This window comes from Micropterus salmoides, unplaced genomic scaffold, assembly GCF_014851395.1.
Source record: "Micropterus salmoides isolate LMB-PRFRI ecotype aquatic unplaced genomic scaffold, ASM1485139v1 Ms_hic_scaffold_3, whole genome shotgun sequence".
Taxonomy (NCBI): Eukaryota; Metazoa; Chordata; class Actinopteri; order Centrarchiformes; family Centrarchidae; genus Micropterus; species Micropterus salmoides.
The window spans coordinates 9015668-9037804 of NW_024042261.1; the positions used below are offsets into that span (position 1 = coordinate 9015668).

The 22137-nt window shown below is 40.1% G+C and overlaps 2 protein-coding genes across 2 annotated transcripts in view; one reads left to right on the forward strand and one right to left on the reverse strand.

Annotated features, from left to right (window-relative positions):
• The first annotated feature begins 2958 nt into the window (after positions 1-2958).
• ccdc150 (coiled-coil domain containing 150) lies at positions 2959-11910 on the forward strand. Its single transcript, XM_038693788.1, is given in 15 exon segments — positions 2959-3310; positions 3369-3444; positions 3446-3501; positions 3504-3535; positions 4247-4372; positions 4451-4580; positions 6101-6221; positions 7261-7435; positions 7549-7617; positions 7739-7824; positions 7944-8016; positions 10486-10736; positions 10837-10963; positions 11422-11749; positions 11900-11910. Coding segments are annotated over 15 exon segments (2013 nt in total).
• Positions 11911-14174: 2264 nt separating this feature from the next.
• The window catches only part of LOC119883535 (endothelin-converting enzyme-like 1), a 55377-nt gene continuing 47414 nt past the window's right edge, over positions 14175-22137 (reverse strand). Inside the window, exons 15-18 of the mRNA XM_038694232.1 lie at positions 18206-18271; positions 17739-17834; positions 15839-15915; positions 14175-15589 (exon numbers count right to left, since the gene is read on the reverse strand). Coding sequence (XP_038550160.1) covers positions 15490-15589; positions 15839-15915; positions 17739-17834; positions 18206-18271 — 339 coding nt within the window. The 3' untranslated portion in view covers positions 14175-15489. The remainder of the gene's footprint in view (positions 15590-15838; positions 15916-17738; positions 17835-18205; positions 18272-22137) is intronic.

A 22137-nucleotide genomic window follows, 5' to 3' on the forward strand; every position in this document is an offset into this window, starting at 1 on the left:
GGGCTGCTTTATTGCGGCCTCGCACTTCTTCCTCCCTCACTGCCTGCCCTCAATTTTAATTACACATTAGACACAGAGGGCTTGGGGGGTGGGAGGGGCACGATGGGAGGCTCCACTACCTGACAGTTGTGGGGTGCCTGTGTCACAACTACCCTCCAATTTTAGTTGCACCTTAGTTACCACACACCTTATCTTCACTCCACCATACAACACTTCACAATCCATGACATGCATCCAACACAAAACAATACATTTACAGAGGCAGGCAGAGGGGTTGAAGGAGTGGGAGAGATTCTCATTGGCCTCGTGTCCTACCCCTGGAGCCCCGGGCGTTGGGGGTGCTGTGGGGTTGGTGGCGGCCTTGCCTGATCTGGGGTGGGCTGGGGGGGGTCGGGGCTCCCCTGGCGTGGGGGCCCGCCCTTGGCCTAGGGTTCTGCGGACTCGGGCTTGTGGCCTTTGCTCATTTCTGGGCGGGTGGTGTGTCCCTGGGCCTGGGGGCCCGTTGTCTCCTCTCCTCGCCTGGGCCCTCTTCGGCAGAGGTGAGGCTCCCGCTGCTTCCCCCTGCCAGCTCTCTCACGGTGGGGGCATTCGGGAGTCTCTGGGGCGCATGACCGGTGCTGTCGGGGTAGGTTTTGGTGCTCCTCCTTGGGGGTGCTTGACTGGGGGGGCTGGGCCCCTGTCCGGGGATGAAATCGGCCTCGGGGGCTGCTGTCACTGGCTGCACTGTAGGGAGGGATGCCTCTGGCTGGGCTGGGGGACCGTTGGCCTGGTTCTCCCGCGTTATCGCTCCCTGGCGGTAGCGAGCTTCCCGGCACGGCTTTCTGCTGTTCTTCCTTGGGGCGGGGTACAGCTTCTCCCTGGACATGCGGTCTGGGGTCCTTTGCGCTTTGGGGGGTCGCAGGGTGTCCTGGCTTCTGGGGGTGGGGGTCTGCGGTGGGATTGTGGGACGATTATCGATGCATCTTGATGTATTATACTTTTTCCCTGGGCAGGGTCTCTGGATGGCTGCTGGGCGTTTAGTTTGTGCGTTGGAGTCCGGGGGAGGCATCTCCTCGTTGGCTTGGAGGGACCTGTTTGCGTTCCTGTTTTGCTTCGTTGGCCTCGGATCCGTGCTTGCCCATTTCTCTGTCGGCCAGTTGTTGGACCCCTCTGGATACTGAGGTATATAGTTAGTTTTCGGGATGTGCAGTGTGGGTGCGGGGCAGGGCTGTGCTCCGGTTTGTTCTGGGTTTGTGCCTGGAGTTCTCGGCCCTTGATGGATGGGTGGGTTGTTGGTGGCATGCAGCTGAGCTAGTTGATTTTGCCTCGTTGCTGGTTTGGCTGGTGTTGCATGGCGGCCGGGGGGCGCGCTGGGCATGGGGGAGGTCGGCTGGCGCCGGCGGCCTTAGTTTTTTCCGGCAGTTGGGGGGACGGTGGACTTTTATTGGCGGGTGCACGGTGACCTGTGCGGCGCGTTTGCTGCCGGGCTGGGGCTTGCTGCTGGTGTCTCTCTCCGCTGGCTTTCGCTGTCGTGTTGTTCCGTTTGCTCTCTCTCATTTGCCCGACCTCGCACGCGGGATTCGCGGGGGGCTGCTGGGCATGGGTGTCGCCGTGCTCGCGCAGTGTGCGCGTTGGGCTCGTCACTTGTGCATTGGTGTTGATGATTGCGTGGCATTTGGGCATTGTGGTTGTTTGCTGCGCGGCGGTGGGGTGCTGGATGGGGGAGGCCACTGGTCTATGTTGTGTCTGCGACGCGGTCGGTCCGGGCGCTGCTCTTCCTCTTTTGCGTTCCGTCGGCATTACGTTGTCAACTGGCATTTGGGTCGGGGTCTTCTGCGTTTGCATCGCGGTGCATCTGGGAGTCTTTGTTTTTTTTTGATTTGATTTATTCTTTTTCTTTCTTCCACCCCTATTGGCTACTGGGGTTCTTGCCTGCCTGTTACAGTCGTGGCGTCCCACTCTCTCTAACAACTACATTCTTTAACAGGCTTATGCGCACACACATGTACATACACACACATACAGACACATTCACCCACACGCACACAGACACACACAGACACAAACAAACTTAGGTTGTCCCTGGTAGAATTATTCCTGATGCCTTTCTTTCAGTTACTTATTTAAATTAATTATTATTCCAGCTCTCGTGGCTGTGTTGTGTTGCTTATTTAGTGTGTGTGACTGTTTCTTGTTTTCATTGTTCTCTTAGTTGTCTTAATATGTCATTAATATGTCAGCTGTTTATTGCTGCTGTTCGGCTGGTTTTCTTTTACTATTATTATTATTTTTATTGTTTTTTTTGTTTGTGTTTGTTTGTTGTTGTTTTTCTCCTCCCCAAGCCCCCCTCTCTGTTCTCTTGCAGGTTTCGTTGCTTTCTGCAATTGGTGTTTCCCACAGCTTTTCCCTGTTGTCCCCACCCTCCATCCCCCTTTCCCCCTTCTCTTGCAGGTGTTGTCCTTTCTCTGTGCTGTCTGTTTGTGCCCCCCCATCCCCGTGTCTGCCCCCCTGTCCGGCCCGGTGACAAATCAATACATAATTAAATAAATAATAAAACAGACAAAGGAGTATTTTAATACTCTCTTGTTAAAGTAAAATCTGTCTGGCACAATATGGTATCCAGGTCATTATACTCTATACCAGGCTGCTGGGCAGGACAGGTTTAAAAAAAAAAAAAAAAAAACTGTAGGGGTTTAGAACTTATTCCCACAACCATCTGATAAACCTAAAACTGTCAGTGAATAAGTTAGTTAGGCCTACAGCCTGTTCACAATTAAAGCGATATTTGAAAAGTGGTGCAATAATAAACACGATTTGGCACATAAATATGCTGGAACTTGTGCACAGTGGGTTTATTTTGACATTTGTCTCAATTAACAACTTTTTTATTTTCTAGAAGCTTTGAAAGGCCTACAAGGGCTGTCTGCCCTCACCCACCTTCAACTCAGCCTGTCCTGCACCCAGTTTGCCTGTCTAGGGATGTCCAGCTCAGCCATCCCGCCCCTCAATGTTGGTGCCCCAGCCCCAGCGGCTCTGTCCCTTCTGCAACAGCACCTGTTGTTGGCTGAGGAGGAGGCTGAAGCTCTTATTCCAGATATGGCTGCACTTGGGATTTCCAGGGACCAAATCTTGGGATCTTCAGAAAGAATGTGTGCCACTCAACAGCCTGTAAGTCCCCTGAAGATGTGCTGGTTCCTTGGGGATGAGGGCATGCTGTGGCAACAGTGTGATGCTCTGGTGTACAGGATGACCGCAACAGAATTATGGCAATTAAGTAGAAAAAGAAATATGAAAATTGTGTGGAAAATGTCAGAGTAGTTGAGCAGAAAAGGCAGGTAGAACTAGAAGTTCTTGTAACATTTTCTTTTCTGTGTTTTTTCCTGGTGTAGCTCATCTGAAGCAGCAGCTGGCAGCGCTACAGCAGGAGAGTGAGGAGGAGCATCAGGGCTCCAGGAGCGACGTAATGAAGGGACCAACTTCAGCGGGCTTACCAGGAGGGAGACAAAGTTCACACAGAGGCGCAACGGAGGCAGTGAAGGCAGCTACTGCTGCAAAGGTAATATAATTCAGTTAGTTTATAGCTTGGGTCTTATTTTTGTACTTTGTACTTACATTCTTATTAGTAATGATGACATTTTACTTACCATTTTCATTGTAGAGATATGCAGATATATGCCTTTCTAATGATGCTGTTGTGTAAAAGGTTGTGAGTAATGAAATATGTACAAATTCGGTTCTCTGGCTTTCAAAAATAAAGCAAAGAATCTAGATGGGCCTAGTTGCTGGATAGCTTAGCATAAAGCCTGGAAACAGTGAATCGATTTCTTAGCTGGGAGTAGTGACTTCCTTCATTGACCAATCTTCTCATCTAACTCTAGGCACATTTTACAAAATGTTGAACTATTCCTTTAATCATTGATGGCTGATGGAGCTGTGGATAGCATTTCATTTCAAAGTCACAAAGAATGTGATATAACAAAGATGTCAGGGTAATGTTTTCGGTGGTTCATTTTCAAATAATGAATGCGATTGCTATTTTAAAGAACAGATGGAAACACAATGAAAAAGCAGAAGTATTAATGTCCATGTGAACTTTAGATTTTGAAAATACAATCCTTTTCCTTACATTCTTTAATTTATCAGAAGCTCTTTTCTATTTTCTTGCCATGTTTCTCTACAGTTTTTGTTAAAACTGGAAAAGACCCCCTTTTCTTGGTGTGAAAAAATACAACAATGAGTGAGTATAACCATCTGTGTTTTGCTCCAGATGGATGTGGCTTTGGCTGCAGAGGAGCTGAAGATTGTTGACTCTGTTGAAGCCATGAATTCTGAAAGCAAGCTTCTCCAGCGGGTTGAGGAGATGGAGAGAGTGGTAGAGATGGACAGGAGACGGGTACATTGTAAGAGAGCTCACTGAGTGATGAACATGTGTAAACAGCAGCTGACATGTTGTCTGCGTCTGGCCTCCCAGGCTGTGCTGCTGCAGCTGGATTGCCAGGCCTTGCATGTGGAGGTCCAGACTAGCCGGCAGCTACTGGAGGAAGAAAAAGACAGAGGCAGACAGCTGGAGGAACACTCTCAGCGGCTCAATGAACAGACAGGTTAGGATTATCAAGAGATCTGTCTGCTGTGGCTGTGCTACAACCATCGCAGAAGGCTGCTTTATTTTGAGGGGGGAAAAAAGTTACAGCATATTCTACTAGCTGCCAGTCAAGTATTGAACTAATTCAGAATTCAGCATATTGCGTGGTCAGGTCCTTTCTCACAGACCTGAAAGTTCCACTGAGCTCCACTCTGACAGCTATATAAGGCCAGTAAAATAAGAGAGAGAAAAGAAGCACATTCTCACATCAGGTAGTATGGAACTAGAAAAAACTTGGGATTTTTGCTTGATAAAATGCTTAAACCATACATTTCTTAAGATTGATTAATCGACTTATAGTTTCAGGTCTTAAGTAGGTAATAGAGAAGTGTGCCCTATAACACTTAGCTGAACCACTGGACATTCCCTTCTGCCATTGATGAAAAGCAGTGATTGAACTAGGGATGAAACGGTATAAAAATTTCATATCACGATTATAGTGACCAAAATTATCACGGTTATCAATATTATCACGGTTTTGTAAAAATGTGGCAAAAAATATTAAAATGTACTGATACACACACTGAAACCATTTCAACAAGTTTTATATTGAAAATTACAAATACAATTGCCATTTTGTTTGCATAAACAATAAAATAACAGCAAATACCTTTTAAACGTATTAAAATCATCTAAGTGTGCATTATCAAGATTTAAAATTTTATATTATAAAGGTAATACAATGATCCCGAGGACAATAACATGAAAACAAATAAGTCTTTAGAAGACAGTGATAGTGACTGCAATGAGCCCAACAACGATGTAAATACAGAGGAGTCTGTAGCGTTTAAACTGCGTAACGTGTTATGTGCAGTGGATGAATAGACTCTGCCGACGCACACAGCAACAGAACAACGTGTAGCATTTTTACAAGAGCAGCAACACTGAGAGCTTCAGTTTACACACTGTTAGCAAGTCAGAGAGACAAACCAAAGCTAAAATTTAACTCTTTTGTTTAAATACTCTGTCCAAAGCCTACAAACACCTATAAAGCTAGCTAATAACATGTCCATTTTTATTTGTTTCATCTGTACAAAAAAATGTATAATATATTGTGTGTGAGTTAAAAACTGAACTGAAAGTAAGTAGAGAGAGACAATCAGTGAATAAAACACATCCGCAATAAATTCTAACCTGTAAAAATGTATGATCTGTGATGTATTTTATTATGCTGTATTTCTGTTGGTGAATATTGCATGTGTGTGTTGTGTTCTCTGGCCCTTCAGAGGCAGCAGACAGAAAACAGTAAACTCCTGAAGGAAGGCAGAGAGCTGAGAGTCCAGGTCTGGAGCCTTACAGAATTATTTCTTTCTTCATCTGGTTTTTTAAGCCATCCAACCATTTTTGACCACAACCATGGATAAGTCAAATAACTTGAAAGTTACAGTATTTTTTCTGAGCTTTGAAATATGACAGAATTGTTAAAATATGAATTATTTAAAGTAACCAAAAATAACAAGTTTTTAAATTATACAAAAGATGTTATTCCTGTGGTAAAGCAACTGCAGGAGCAAGACCTGCTGCTGGAGGCAGCCAGATGCAACAACCAGACTGAGCTGCAGGTGGCGCTAACAGATAAAGTTAGCCTGCAGCTGGAGCTGTGGGTCTCTTATGCTCAACACTCAAACCTCACATGTTCAAATAACAATATTATTTTGTAAATGTGGTAAATTACCATGATTGTCACTAACTGGGTGTGCTGATGCTATTTTTCACATCTTATTTGGGTAATCATGATATTGATAGCAGTAAAAATTAACAAGTGACATACGCTATATAAGTGTTCAAAATACTATTTTTTATAGTGAGACACACCTAAGTAAGGTTTTGTTTGGCACAATCCAGTCTGATTGAGGAGGAATGTTGATGTAATTCTGTGAAACTTCACTGAAACAGCATGACATCTGCATCAGTCTGATTAATATTGAATTTCTCAAGTTGTTGTGCTCTTTGGGCTCAAAAATCAAAGGTCATTGTAACCTCAAAATAGGTTTTAAGGCAATTCCAGATTTCACATGTTGACTGGGACGATGCAATGAGAAAACATTAACTAGCACAGTACGAGATTTTCCCCCAGCTTGTCCATTGTGCCTTTCACTTCCAACAGATTGGAGAATTGACTAGCTAATCGCAATCCGGTGAGCGAGCTTCACCTACAGCTCATAGAGAAGCTTCAGATCTAAAATGCCAGGTGAAACAAACTATACTATACTATACTCTAATTCATCTTTACATAGTAATCAAGTACTGTTTAGCCAATCCGCCTATGATAATCCTTTATTAATCAGTTCAACAATGTTTATTCACTGGAATCATATCATGAATATAGTGATAACAAAGTTTCAGACTGAAATATTTGTACTTTATTAAAAACCAAACTCAGTCTCTGCAACCCACCTCTGACTTTGGACTCTGCCTTCATGCCATTATTTAATGAAACCTGTCTCACTGTACTGCGAACCAAACCACCTAAAATAATGGCAAGTCTGGCATTCAGTGGAGAGATTCACTATCTTCTGATGGTCTAATGTTGAAACATGAGATATATTTTGGACGTCAAATTGTCATTTCATTTGAAAGAACTAATTGAGAAAAGTCTGCTACGATTTTAGATCTAAACAGAATCCCTCTTCCTTTAGAGAGAAGCTTAAAGGCAAACATGCACAGCTGCTGCAGAGCTCCTCCATTGCAAAAGAAACAGCGGTCACTCAGAGGGAACTACTGGAGGGAACCATTGATAGGCTACGGAGGCAGCTGAGCGTGGCCAAAAAAGAGGAGGCAATGAGGAATAACCTGGAGAGTTCAAAAAATGAGGTTATATTCAACACATGAATTAAAGTTTTTTGCATGACGTGTGGTATTGTACCAATAAGTAAGTAAAAAATCCCCGTTTATGTGTCCATGTCTCTTCTCTTGCTGTACATAAGTTATGTCTTGTTGTCACTAAGTTGGAGCATGAGAGCAGAGGTTTGGAGACCCTACTTAGCGAGGCCAAGGTAGGATTGGCCAGAATACTACTTTACCTCATATAATACCTTATACATCTTATACATTCATCTGTTAGTCACATTACTAACCTCTGTCTATGTCGGTGGCTTGTGAACATGTGATTGGCAGCGGGAGGTGGGGTCTCTGAGCTTGGCCTTACAGAGCCTTCAAGAGGAGAACAATATGCTCATGGGAAAGTTGGCTGCTTTAGAGCAGCAACAGTTGAGAAAAAGGTCACGTTATTGTCATCGTTACAATCAGCACTTCATCTGTCATCTACACATACATACATACGGTATTTTTGTGTCTGTGTGTGTGTGTGTTTTTGCGGTTGTATGCAGCATGCAGTGCAACAGGTGGGCCAGATGCTGAAGGACCTAACTGACAAAAACAAGAACAAACTTAAGGTACAACACACACACTAACTCAATGCGCGGCTAAATAGGTTTAAACCGTAGACTGTATTTAAAAATTTTAAACCTGCATTAACAGTTAACATTTGCACTTATGTGCAGCAGAAACAAGCTGCACATATTATGAAGCTGTACATATTATCTCCTCATAAAGTTAATAATTAAAGTTAATATGGTGGATAGCTATGGAGCAACATAGGCATTTATTTGGAGTTGTGCTTGTCTTCAACAGTAAAAAAGTAAATTAATCCATGAGCCACATGATGCTTATGTAATTTATAATGATTGCATGCATAGATACTACCCTTTTTTGTTGAAATCTGCCTTAATGAAATATCACAAAGGTGTTTTTGTGTTTTTCCATGAATGGTACAAACACAACTCACTGCCACAGCTCCTCTAAGAACTTCTGTATTTAAAATGTATGTAAAATGTTATTTAGGTATGAACTTAATTGCAAAAAACACTCTTCAATTTGGAGTGTGTCTTAGTTAATCTTCCGAGACTATAGTTTGAACAGCGTATTATTCTTAATTGTGATCATTTTTATTCATAAAAGTTTCTGGGATTGCTCACTCAGATGTTACGTTGGTAGAAGAGGAAGCTAATATTTACTTTTATGTGATAATCCAAAAATGAAACCCTTCTTACGGTTTAGAAGAAACAATGCAACAAATTATACTTTTGCCATCACAGATTTAATATACTCCTAATAGGCGAGAAAGCTTTGATACACAAGTCTATATTTCCTTTCTTACAAAAGGCCACACACACTGGTACATCCGCTTATCAAGTGTTCTTGTAAATAATCTTGTCCAGCAGAAACCTTGTCTTGTGCAGTAGGTCAGTGAGCTGGAGGCCTGTGGTCCTGCAGGAGGAGTTGTCAGTCAAACCCTTGAAAACATCCTGCCCTCCCATACCAGATGTATGTCTGGATTGCTTTACTTCATCAGCAATTGAAAGTACATTCTGTCAGACTTTTAGTTGTAAATGCATGCTCCAATGGCAACTGAACTAAAAAACTGTAATATGTAATCCTTAGCATATCCTAATATGATACATATTAAGGCTGAAAATATTATTTCTTACGGATACATTATAATGCAAAAATATTCTATAGAATTGGTACTCTTTTAACTCTACCTTTTAATAAAGGAAGTTCTGCTTTTCACAGGCCTGAAACTACATTTTACTCAACAGCAATTGTAACAAAAATGTGTGAGACACAGTTGGTGTAGCTGTGCAATTATGTAAGTGGTAATTAGATATAGTTCAACTTTAGGGCCATTTGATGTTGCAATAAAAAGGCGAAACGTAAAGGGAGGAGTAGGAAAATTAAAAGAACACAGCAATGAAATGATGAAAGCCAGAGGCTCACTACATGTCAGTTTCTTTCAATTACTTGCAAATGCGTTTGGGAATATGTGTGAACAAAGCAATACATCAATTGAAAGAAAAAAGGCCTTAAAGGAATAGGTCGAAGGTTTCAGAAACACACTTATTAACTTGCTTACCACAAGAGAAGATGAGAAGATAAATACCACTCTCAGGTCTGTACAGTGTGCCAGACAATCCGTTGGCTGGGCAGTAGTCTCCGCTGGTTCCCTGGAAGGTAAGACTCCAGTAAGTCACTGCACCGTAAGAATTGTCTTGCCCATAACCCCTTATAAAAACACAACATGTTTTTTGCACTGAAGCTTTTCTATCGATTAAACCAACTAAATATAATGTGTTGTGGCACATTTTGTTTCCTTTGGACAAAGCCAGGCTAGCTGTTTCCCCCTCTTTATGCTAAGCTAAGCTAAGCTAAGCTAACCAGCTACCAGCTGTAGCTTCATATTTTCCCTGCAGACATGAGAGAAGTATAAGTCTTCTGATTTACCTCTCAGCAAGAAGTCGAATAAGACAAAAATGTTGAACTAGTCCTCTAAGGCAGGTCCTGCATTAGGATTTTGTTGAAGCCCTGAGAGGCCCTCAACAAATTCTAGTTTTAAAGACCTTCAGTTAATGTTGTGCTTACATGGCTTATATTCCTAAATACTTTTCCGATTAATTAAATTACAACAAACTTGGGGCATGTAGCATTGTAGCCTAGGAGTACTGAGCTCTAGGCAAAATATAATAAAGGTGCCATGAATATTTTGCTGTGTACCTTATGGGAACTCAGAGTTGACAGTGTGTGGTCAATAGGGCCCCACATCCTATGTTTGCCATGGGTCCTCCCGGTAGTTTAATTCTGTTACATAAGCATGTTTGTATAATTGGGGGCCCTATTGTGTATGTTCTCCGCCAAAAGTGTTTATGCAGCGAAAACTGTCAGACCAAAAGTCACCAAAACTGGCAGGTGGGTTGCAGATTCCACCCAATGCTCAGCATTTTGTAATGTCTTCTGCTCCATCAATGTTACATTTATTCTCAATTTTCTCAAAATCGTTCTCTTGTCAGAAGCCGCTGGGCCAATAGTGCCAAAACTTCAAGTCAGGATCATCTACAGACTTCACTGGATATAAAACTAATATTGTACACACACGTGTGTGTGTGTGTGCATGCGCGCAAACCTTCCAGCTGGACTCCTTGCAGGAGGCCTTAGAAGCAGCCAGAGTGAACAACAGGAGGCTAGCCCAGAGTTTGGAGCAGGTTGTGTTGACCAACAGCAAATTGCACAGCAAACTGGAGCAGTCCAGAGAGCAGTACCAGGCCACCATGAGACTGAGGTACACTGTGAGATAGCAGCTTGGTGACAGTGTGTGAACAAGACATCTCATATCGAATGTATTGAATGAAATCTTTGCATTCTGTCACCCTATACTGCAGAGATGAAGAGCACCGCGAGGCCTGGACAAAGATTAGTCATTTGTGTGAAGAGCTGGGCGCTGTGAAGCAACAAACTAGAGGAGACTATGAATCTTCCATGAAGACACTGCATCGAAAACTGTCAGAGGTACCAAATGGCAGAAGTGTTTCATTCTGTTATATTGATTTTTTTTAGAAGATTCTGTGCAGGTACAATATTTTCCACCATGAATGATTACAGCTCGTGAAGTCCCTGATTAAACAGTATCTGGGCCTCAGACCGATGTTGAAAGACCTCCAAATAGTAAAAGGAGAAGCAGCCAAAAACAGTTAAAAGCTGCCGAGAAATTTCTTAATAAGTGTGTAAATATGTATGGATATGCATAATGCTTATTGAAAATCCTTACCTCTGACTGTTCTGTTTTCTTTTGATGCAGTATACAAACAGTGGAGGCTTCTCATCACAAGACTCTGTTTACATCGTCCATCCTTTCTGACAATGAATTAGCAACTGATTCAAATGAATCGAATTGTACCAGCACTCTTTTTGTATTTTTTCCCCCAGGTTTATAATTTTTACCCTGTTTTGCCTGTTTCCTTGCCTAGCTAAAAATGACAGTTAAGGACTCGTCAACCGGGTCAGGTGACCTGTCCAAGGCTAATCAGGAGCTCCGCCAACAGATGTCTGAGCTGCAGAGACAGGTGTCCAAACAGAAAGCTTGTATCAGAGAGCAGCAGAAGAGCAGAGATGTACAGGACAACTCTCATGAAGCTGAGGTAATGTTACTTCACGGTGCACACAGTAATAATAAAGATGTTGAAGGAGCACAACTGATGATGGCACACGACTTTCAGTGTCCCCTAATGATCACAATGAAATTTCAGCCTTTTCCAACCCAACAAGATTACAGTTCTGGAGGAGACACTATATTTTGTTCAAATAGTTCCTCAATGAAGGAAGGACTCTCAGCTCATTTCACTTTTTTCTCCTTTTCCTACCATCTTTACTTTAACTATTATTGTTTTGTCAACACAAGTTTGTCTGTTTTAAGTTCCGTTCTTTTTGTCTTTCTTTTGGTTCAAGGTGAAGCTTGAACTTTTTTTGAATAAATAAAATGATACACTTCCTTGAGGCCACTGAAACCCTGTGGCTTCTCATTAAAGCAGATTTAGCATTTTGTAAATCTCAATAGTTAGACCTCCTGGTGTGGAGGAATAAGCCTTCAAGTTTGTCTTTATCTTTTCTAATATTTAAATCCCCAGTTACATTTAGATAGTCTCAGATCTCTAAAAGGATGTGTGTCTCTTTTGATGCCTTGCATGAGGGGAGGATATTTTCAGTTGCATAATGTAGCTATTGATGTTCTCAATCAAACGCACTCATATTGTTTACTTGTGATCAAAATGAATAATATATTCTGTTGATTTGTTTAAACTGAGACACATTTCAGTTTTGACTTCAAATGAAGGATTTCATGTCCACCAGTGGGTTTAGAAAATGATCATGGTCTTACATTTTAAGACTATACATTGAAAGCATTGTCAGCAAGCTGCAAAGAACACATTTTATACTTTCTGAATAGCTGACATTTATTTTTTTGCTTGTAGAAAAGACTAACCGAGCTTGAAAAACACAATTTGTAAAAGCTGACATTAGTTAGAAATTCTCACTGTGTTATATCTGGTTTAACACTGCAGCTGTAATCACGGTGATTCGCTCAGGCAGGTTAAAGAGGTTGTTAAAACAGGATTAGTCTGTAGAGCTGTATGGAGACGACTCCTTTGGCAGACAAACCGATCTGCCTCGGGGCCACAGTTGTCACTTTACACCCAGACAGTCATTTAAAGATGGGTAGAATTGGATTCTTCTGAGTTCAAAGTAACGGAACAGCAGTACCTGAGTTTGGGAAGATGGCATTTTTCTAATTTGTCAATATTGTGATGGTTGTCTGAGGATTTTATTGTAAGAGCAGTGATTACGTAGATTTTGAATCTTCAAAGTTCAAGTGTTACCAGTTGGTCAGACCAAATCCATTGTCTTGTGCCTGGCTGGTCAGGGGAGTCAATGCAAAAGCCTGCCGCGTACTACACCACGTGAAGGACCAGTATAGTTTGTTTTCCAAGGATATTCCAGGAGAAGTCCAGGATACTAGATGTTATTAGTGAACCTGTATACCTTTGTTCAGAAGTGTGCAATATTTTACAATAAAATAGTTCCTTAAAGTCCAAAGATAGATAAAATAATTTTGCTGACACAAAACATGAATGAAGCTTTTAGTGCCACTGTGGGCACCTTTTTAAATTTCCTGTTTCATATTAATGTGACAGCTTTTAAGTCGCAACGTGATGTGATTGGAGATTGATATTCAATTTTGGCCTATTACTTGGTATCAGCAGGAAATGTCCTCATACTTCATTATGTCTTTCTAATGTTCATTGCCATATTTCTCTGTTATCCTTATCTTTATGTGCCAGTCACAGAGTTTAGCTGTAAAACCTTCTAAACCGTCAAACTGAAGCGCTTTTTGAAGCACCAGTGACATTTAAAGCGTTTGACGTCATCAGTCTCGTCATGTTCTTCATTTAATACAATGTACGGAAACAGTGCACTTCACCGGAGTCAAGCTTCAGAGCTTCGGCAGCATCTGTAGTACCCATCTACAACGTACATGGCAGTCATGTTACGGTCAGCGGATTATTTTGTTGGTATTTTCACAATATAATTCAATTAAGACTAAATAACGTGGAATGACGTGAAATAGAAAAAAGGCATTGTGATAACATGTGAAGTGTCTTGTGTAGGATTTAGTGGTATCCAATGGTGAGGTTGCAGATTGCAACCAACTGAATACCGCTCACCTTACCGTCTCCTTCAAAGCATGAGGAAGTGCAGCCCATGGTACAAACCAATTCCTGTTTACAATGCAGCAGTAAAGAGGAACCTTGGTAAAAACACAGTGTTTCAGTTTGGCAAATTGAAACCCCTCTGGTTTGTTGATTTTGTATTGTAAATGTAGACCTCCTGCAAGCATCGCAGGAGGATCCATGCCTGTGAGAACACAGCTGATAACACAATCACACTGAGTACACAAGTACATTTACTCAAGTACTGTACTTAAGTACAAATCTGAGGTGCTTTTAGTTTACTTGAGTATTTCAATTTTATGCTACTTTAAACTTCTACTTCTCCATATTTCAGAGGGACATACTGTACTTTTAAAAGCAACATGACACAGTGATCCTTTGTATTTATTCAAACATTAAACAGTGACCAACAGAGAGGAAGAGATAGCAGCCACATGTGGAATAGCAGCTGTAGAGTCTGACGTGTGTGTGTGCGAACGCGCGTGCGTGTGATGTCTTCCATATATATTGATCAGAATTTATTGATGTTCAGAGAGGAAACATGCAGTCTCATCAAAACAAACTGTACAACCATAACATCTGATTCATCTGATACTTCTCCACTGTACAAAGATTCTTATTTTTTTTCTTTATACAAAAGTAATATTTTTTAAACACTGCGTACAAATGTATGATTCTCCATTTACCATATATGCACTTTCTTATGTACTTGCACTTCTTATGTATTTGGTAAGTTGAACTGTGAATATATGATGTGACCGCTCTCCCTCTCACTTGAATGCCGAGTTGAAGATCATTCTTCACAGTTCATCAGAAACACAGAGATCTGAATAATCCATTAGCAGCGGTTCTTCTGACTCTCAAATCAGCTCATCTGATAGGATCGAGTTGTTTCCCATGCTGTGAATTCCAGTGAGGAAAATCATTCTTCTCTTCTTTTTTCCCTTCCTTTGATAAGAGTACCATCTCCTTTGTGATTGTACTGTAGGCTGAAGAGTTGAATGTAGATAGAGACACAGAGATCCTCCATTTGTCACTGCACTTTGCTACAAATCCTGAGAAAAACATCCAGTCCACTTTCTTTTTCTAAAAAAGTTGACAAATCTTAAAAACCGTACAAACACTCACAGTAACAAGAGACCAATGCAGGCAAACAATACAACAGTTATGGTGGTAGAACAATGACCATTTCTCTCTGCAGCCACAAGAGCGCGGCATTGCGACACAAATCAAACTCCAATCCCAACTCAAAAAAAACACCAACATTTTTGCCAGGCACAAGGATGCTATTGATTAAATTGGTCCTTGTCTAGTTTCATTTGGGACTGAAAGCATTGTTGCTGCCGATCTTCTGATATGCTTAAGTTTTTCTAGTTGATGCTACAAAGAACAGAAACAATTGAGGAAATGTGTTGCTTAATTAAAAAACAAAGAGCTTATGAATCCTACGCATAATGTATGTGATATATGTGATAAAATAGAAAAATAGATGATTTTGAAATAAATGTAAACATAGAAAAATATATAATCAAATGATATATATGTACATGATCAGTGGTCATGTGACCCCTGCTTTAGGCTGGTTAGTACAGACAATGGACAATTGTATAAACTTGAAACTTGAATTGAAAACGTGTACTGATGATGTTGAAAAGATACATCTCAATTCTGTATCCTTTATAGGCAAGAATAGGCTTTATGCTATCATCATGTTGGCTCTGATGAATGTGGGATGTAGGACAGGTTGTGTGTATTGGTGGGAGCTGTGAAGATGAAGTTCATCCCATGGTCAACAGCCGGGCGGAGAGGTCACCATACGGAGCATTTGTCCACAGGGTTCATTGGGGAACCCTTCGGACAGTGAAAAACACGGGAAAACTCATCAAACTGGGAAACACTGCCAATAACTCTGCAGGGGGAGGAAACACGGGAACATCCAATAGTGATGTGGAAATCATAAAACATTTGTGCCTGCGTATGCGTGTATCATATTTTGTGCAACTGCATGCAGTAATTCAAGTGTAGTGTACTTTTTATTGCATAATGGAATAGAAGATAATTCTACAGTTGAAATCTTTGTGCAAAGGTGTAACATCCTGACAAATCTGTGGTTGGTGGGTGCTTTTATGTGAGTGTGTATACTACTACTGTACTGTACCTGTAGTGCTCTGGTGCATGTTTGTCAGTCAGCAGCTGCAAGTAGATGGACTGAGATCTTCTCTTCATACACCAGTTCTGAAAAGACAACATTAACACAACAGTGACCCAACCTGGATACACTTTGGCCAAAGCAGCACACTACTGTTGGTAAGTAACAGTACATTTACTCATTTACAATTATAAGGTACTTGTACTGTATTTGGGTACTTTGTGATACTTAATACTTAAACTCAGAGGCAAATGCTGTACTTTTTACTGCACTACATTTGTTTTAAGAGCTATAGTTAGTAGATACTTAGATAAGATAGATAGATAAGATTTCACATAAAAACAGATAAACTTAACAACAAATAAAATGTATTGTTTCAACATCAAATCACTAGTTCCCAATCTTTTTGGCAGCCTCCTTACAAAAGAAGAGTTGGAGCCCCTTGTGATGATTCTGACCCTACCAAGGAGTGATTTCCTGTCTAACCTTCTCAGATGGTCTCATTTAAATGACCATCAAGTCCCAACGAGGTACAATTATCGAATATTTCACAAAAAGCAAAGACTAAAGAAAAGTACCAAAAGACACAATTGTGTAGTATAACCCTCCCATTTCTAACCCATTAATCAGATAATAATAGGAAAATAATAAACTACTAAAACTAAACTATGTAACTGTATAAGTAGTTTAAACCCTTGACCACATACGTACAACAGTAAAATGCTACTTATGCACTGATTAATTAGTATTAACAATTTTTTAATGTAATATATAATACTTCGTCAATCAAGGGCCATTTTTCTGAAAAACATAAAAAAAAGTACTTTTTGATACTTTAAGTAATTTTGTGCATGATACTTTTGTAGGAGTTTACATTCATCTTTTACTTAAGTAAAGGATCTGAATACTTCTTTCACTACTGCTTACTCCATGATTGGGTAAAAATGGCCATAAAAACAAAACAAATCTCGGCCAGAATTTGATATGATCAGCCAAACCTGGACACTCTGGAGACATGTTAATGTAAATGTCTCATGTCTCATAAGACACTATTTTTACATTGCACTACATTTTTTGTCTGATAAGAACATTATGCTATTTCTTGTTTAACCAATATCAACACATATCAACTATCAACAGAAAAATAAAATGCAAAAATTGATCATTCATCATTTAAAAAGTCATTTTTCAGTTTTGTATTCTCAGATGTGAGTATTTGCTAAAAACTTTGGACTGTGGATCGGATAAAACAGGACATCATGTTGTGATGGGCATGTTTCAGCTATTTTCATTTTATTGACCAAAAGATTTTCAAGAAAATAATCAGATAAATAGATAAATAATCGTTAGTTGCAGCCCTACATTTGTTATTAGTCAGACGTTTAATGAGTCATTATGTTGAAAAAGCATGTCTGTTGGCCTGCTGTGAAGATTTGCATATTTAACCACATTAATTATGTAAACACAAAGGTGGTTGAATTGCCTCACAGCTAGTATGCTTTTCATTCAGCCTGGACATGCCCATATGACATTTCAAATGAATGTACGCATGCATGATTTTCATATCAAACACTTCCCTGTGGCAAGAGTTTTAAAAAATGTGCTAAAACACTGAAAATTACATTAAAAAGTGTGTCTAGATTTTGCCACTGTTACATAAGCCATGAATTTCAATGATAGTGGTAATAGTTAGGAGGAGCAGGGGTGGTCTAGTGCTTAGAGCCATTGTACTATCATCAACACTGCTTTTTTAAACCCTCCAATGGTTAATGCATCCATCAGCGTATGTTGGCATAATATAGAACCTGTACCTGCTCTCTATCAACAGTCACTCCCGCAGAGAGTGGCAGCTAAACTGATTTAACATGTAAATGTGATGAAAGACTGTAGTGTAGGGAGGCTTCTGTACCTGTGCAAAGGCGATGAAGAGCAGCTGTTCATGTGTGTACCTGAGGCCAGGCAGGGGCCTCTCTGGACCATGTTCCCTTACCCACTTCTGATAGGCCTGGACAGTGAGAGAGAAGTGTGTGGAGGGAGTGAATAATGAAATATAGGAGATACAAATTAAATTCTGATCCCTCACCTAATGTCCAAAGTGGAATATTCTCTCTAAATTAAGATCTGAAAACAAATTGGACATTTACAATGTCCACATGTAGAAATCCCTGAAACTTACTCATTCTAACTGATTGGCAGAGAAAGGTGAATCAAGTAAAAATGTTTGTTGATTCTGGGGAACGTCTGCTCTTTACTTTCATGCAAATAAAGCAGAGTGGAAAATAGACAGGTATACTGATAGAGTGAACGCTACTATTTCGATTTTGTGAATCATATAGTCACACTATTTGAACAATGATTGAATCAAATATTACTTACATAGTATGACAGCTTGAGCCCTCCCATGTCTGCTATGTTCTCCCCCAGTGTCAGACGACCATTCACCTAGACAGGAATGAAACTTTTGAAACACTTGAAGCTCTTAACATCTCTGCCTCCACGCTTTTGTGCTGGTATGTACATGCACTTCAAGGATGTACTTTAATCTAACATCTGGCATGTGATTAAAAGGCCAATATCAAATGCCAGTTTTTATTTCAGGAAGTTGCTTCTCGCTGATCTTATCTTATGATTCAATCATTTTAAAAGAAAAGTTCTACATTTTGGGAAATGTGTTTAATTGCTTTCTCGATGAAAAGATCATTTCCACTCTCATGTCTGTTTGTTGTGCCAGACTGTCCCTTGGCTAGGCAGCGGGCACAGTAACCTGGTTCCCTGGAAGACGAGACTTACAGCAAACAGCTCACCTGCTCTGTTCGATGGTGGAAAATCTGCCAGTCAGCACCTCTAAAGCTTGATGATTAACACGTTAAATTTTGTTAGTTTAGTCCAAACAAAAACCACAATTTTTGATTTGACAGGGCCTTGACTATTTCTTCTATAGCCTGCCTTTCCAGGGGATTGAAACAATAACCTTCTGGTCACAAGCTTGCTTTGCTAACCTTCAGGCTACCACTGCCCCCAGTTGCTCTTGAAAAGATAGCAAATAAGTGTATTTCCCGAAATGTCTCAATATTTTAATTCAAATGTAAAGAGGGTGGTAAAGGTAAAGGATGTTATACCAACAGACCACAAAGCTCTCCACTCAATCTATTAAAATTGGACTCCAGCTATTTAGTATTACACTTCTTTAAGGTCGAGGGACGTGGGAGAGAGAGATTTAAAACAGAATGGTCAAAATTGAAGCAGCAGAAGCTGAAATATTCGGACTTTTTAGCCCTAGTAGTAGTCAAGGTCCAAAAATCATGGATCCTACATTTCCCATAATACAACTCAAATGGGTCTTTTGTAAGAGCCACCCTGCCAGGGTAAATGACCATATTTTTTCAAACTCCATTTCTCCAGTTTGTAATACAGGCTTTCTGTTCTACATTTGTAATGTTCAAGCACAATTTGAGTTAACCCTGATGACATCACTATGACATCATCAAGGTCATTTATGACTGCAATTTTTAGACTTGAACAAGCTGTTTCAGGGCCACTGAAGACATACAAATGAGTACTCCTTTTAAAGGACCATACATGTAATCATGCTGTTTGTAATCTGGACAAAATATTGCGAAAGTCTTCCACAGATAACCACAGTAGTAGGGATCTAATCAGAAATAATAATAAATCAAGCTGCATCATATTAGAGGACACTGACTTGCTGACATATGGTTTTCAATATAAAACTAATATCAGTCCAGAATATCAGCAAACCCATATGTCTGTAATGCTATCATAAAAATTGTATGCACAATAGGAAGGTATTTTTGTGACTTTTTAATGCAAACAAAAACAATGTTTTGAGAGAATATTTATGGCACTGCAATCAAAAAACAAGTTTTTAATTAAAAATAAATAGGCCTTTTTTGTGTCACAAAAAAGTTTTAATTGCTATTATGTCATATTATTTGATTGGAAGTCAAAAAGTTTTCCTTGCGAGTCAGAAAGTTTTGCAGGTTAAACCGTTTTGCAAATGAGAGTTTTGCGAGTTGAAAAGTTTTGCGAGTCAAAAATTCAAAATAAGAGATTCTATTGGTGGGTTTGACTGACCAATCATGGGTTTGCATTTAACGCATGGGCACGCCCACAATGCCCTCGCTCCGGCGTTGTAACATGTACAGAATAGATGGAGGTAAGTTGACATTATGTCGCTCATTTCAATATTATTTTTTTTAAATGTAGTATGGCATGATTTGATGCTTATTTATATTTACCATAGGCAAGGTCACAGAGTCTATCACTGTCTCCTTTTTTAGAATGACATGTATAACAGTTAGCTTACTGTTAGCCGTGTTATCATGAAGCCTGACTGGCAGTGCATTTGTGCACTCGGACATGACGAGCTAGGCCAAGGTTAGCTACTCCTGTTTAACACATTGTACGTGGTATTGAGGAAAACTAGTTTTCTGTGACTGTGGTAACTAAAGTTTATGGTCACACAGTATAAACTAGACTTTAGACTGCTGATATTACATTGGAAATATAGACTTATCTAGATATTATGAGTTGCTGCCTTGTTAGGTTTTTTCCTTTAGATGTGACATAGAGGCATTTATTACACTCATTCATTTTCCTATCCATAGTTGCAGTCTGGATCATTGGTGACAGCTATGTATGGCATGGTTGCCAGAGAGCTTAGGAAGCATCTTCACCCTGCCGGATGTCTTTTGGTCTGGCTGGCTTCTCCTTTTTTTCCCCCTCCCTGTGAAGAAGTGCACCATCAGATGTCCTCATCATCCACTGTGGCGGCAGCAGCATGCTGGTATGGCTGTATTTGTTTGTAGCTTAAATGATACCATGATTAAAAACCCTCGCATCAGACATGGCAATCCTGGGCTATATTTGAAAATTGGAGTTCATTTCACACCTAGCGTAATTATGTTTTGAAGTATAGTAGCTAATTACCTTAAAGGCCACTTCCCAATGTAGTGAACCGCTTTCAGTTGGCAGTGTCACTGCTTTTGAATTTGGCCTTTAGGATCCAATTTTTTGCGCCTAAACATAGCTGACCGTCATAGCCTATTTGCACACCTTTTTGTCTTTAATACTGACTGGAAATGTTATGATATACTGTCAGTCTAGTTCAAACACACAAGAAGATGTGCACATCCAATAAACCTGTGGGCGTAGTGCTGAATGAAAATGCTTAGAGTGAAAAAAATAAGAATGACCTGCACACTGTGTAATTTTGAATCCCACTAGGCAGTTTCATTTATTGCAATATTTAAAACTCTGAGGTCTTCCCAGGCAAATACACAGGTATTGTGAAGGATATACAGTGAGGTAAAAAGAAACAACCAGCTGATGTTATGCACCTCTGATTAATAGGTGCTTTCTTTCAGCTGATTTAGTTTTTTTCCTTTTGCCTCCCTAAACAGTTATAGCTTCACAATACATGTGCAATACCTACAAGACATCTCAGAGGTCGCAACTTCAAAACTATTCATTGTGCAGATAATTCTTTGAGTATAATGTCTCAGTGAATTTCAGACTGGTCTCTTACCTTCTTTTTGTTTTTTACTTTCTGCAAAAAGAGATGCAAAACGTTAACCTATAAATACCACCTCATTATTATCATTTACAACATTTAACCATCATTTTTTCTCAAAAGTTTAGATAACTATTATATTTCCAATTAACATAGGAAGTTAAAGGATGTTAAAGTTGTTTTGTATGACTTGAAATAATGTACAGTTAAGACACTTAAATAAAAAACATAATGTGTGACAGTTGTAACAGTAATCATAATAATGGAACCTATGGATAGGAAGCTACAGTGTTTCCCATTAATTAACGAGACCACGGTAGCCCGCCATAGTCTAATTTGCTCCGCCATAGTTTCAAAATTAAGTGAAAATATTTTTTACACATCTCATAATTACATTTCAGACCTCTAAAGTTGTGAGCTACTGTAAGCTCGCACCCTCGCATTCGACTCGAGACAACCACTTTTATTCTTAGGTAACTACGGTAACGTTAACGGCCTGTTTCTGCCACTCGTTTGTGAGAAGGCGATTAAGCTAGCCGCGCATAAATTTGGAGTGCACACGTATTAAAAGCCTTCATGGTAAATCCACTGTAACAGAAACACATGCAACATTATTTATCAAATTGGGTCGGACTCTGGTCGTACTTAATGAATTTAGCGCGAGGATACAAATGTGACAAGGCCTGGTTTTCAAAATAAGGTATCTAAACAGTATGGAAATAAAATTAATTGGATTAAATTCACGGAAAGTATAAAACATATTACATTACAAAAA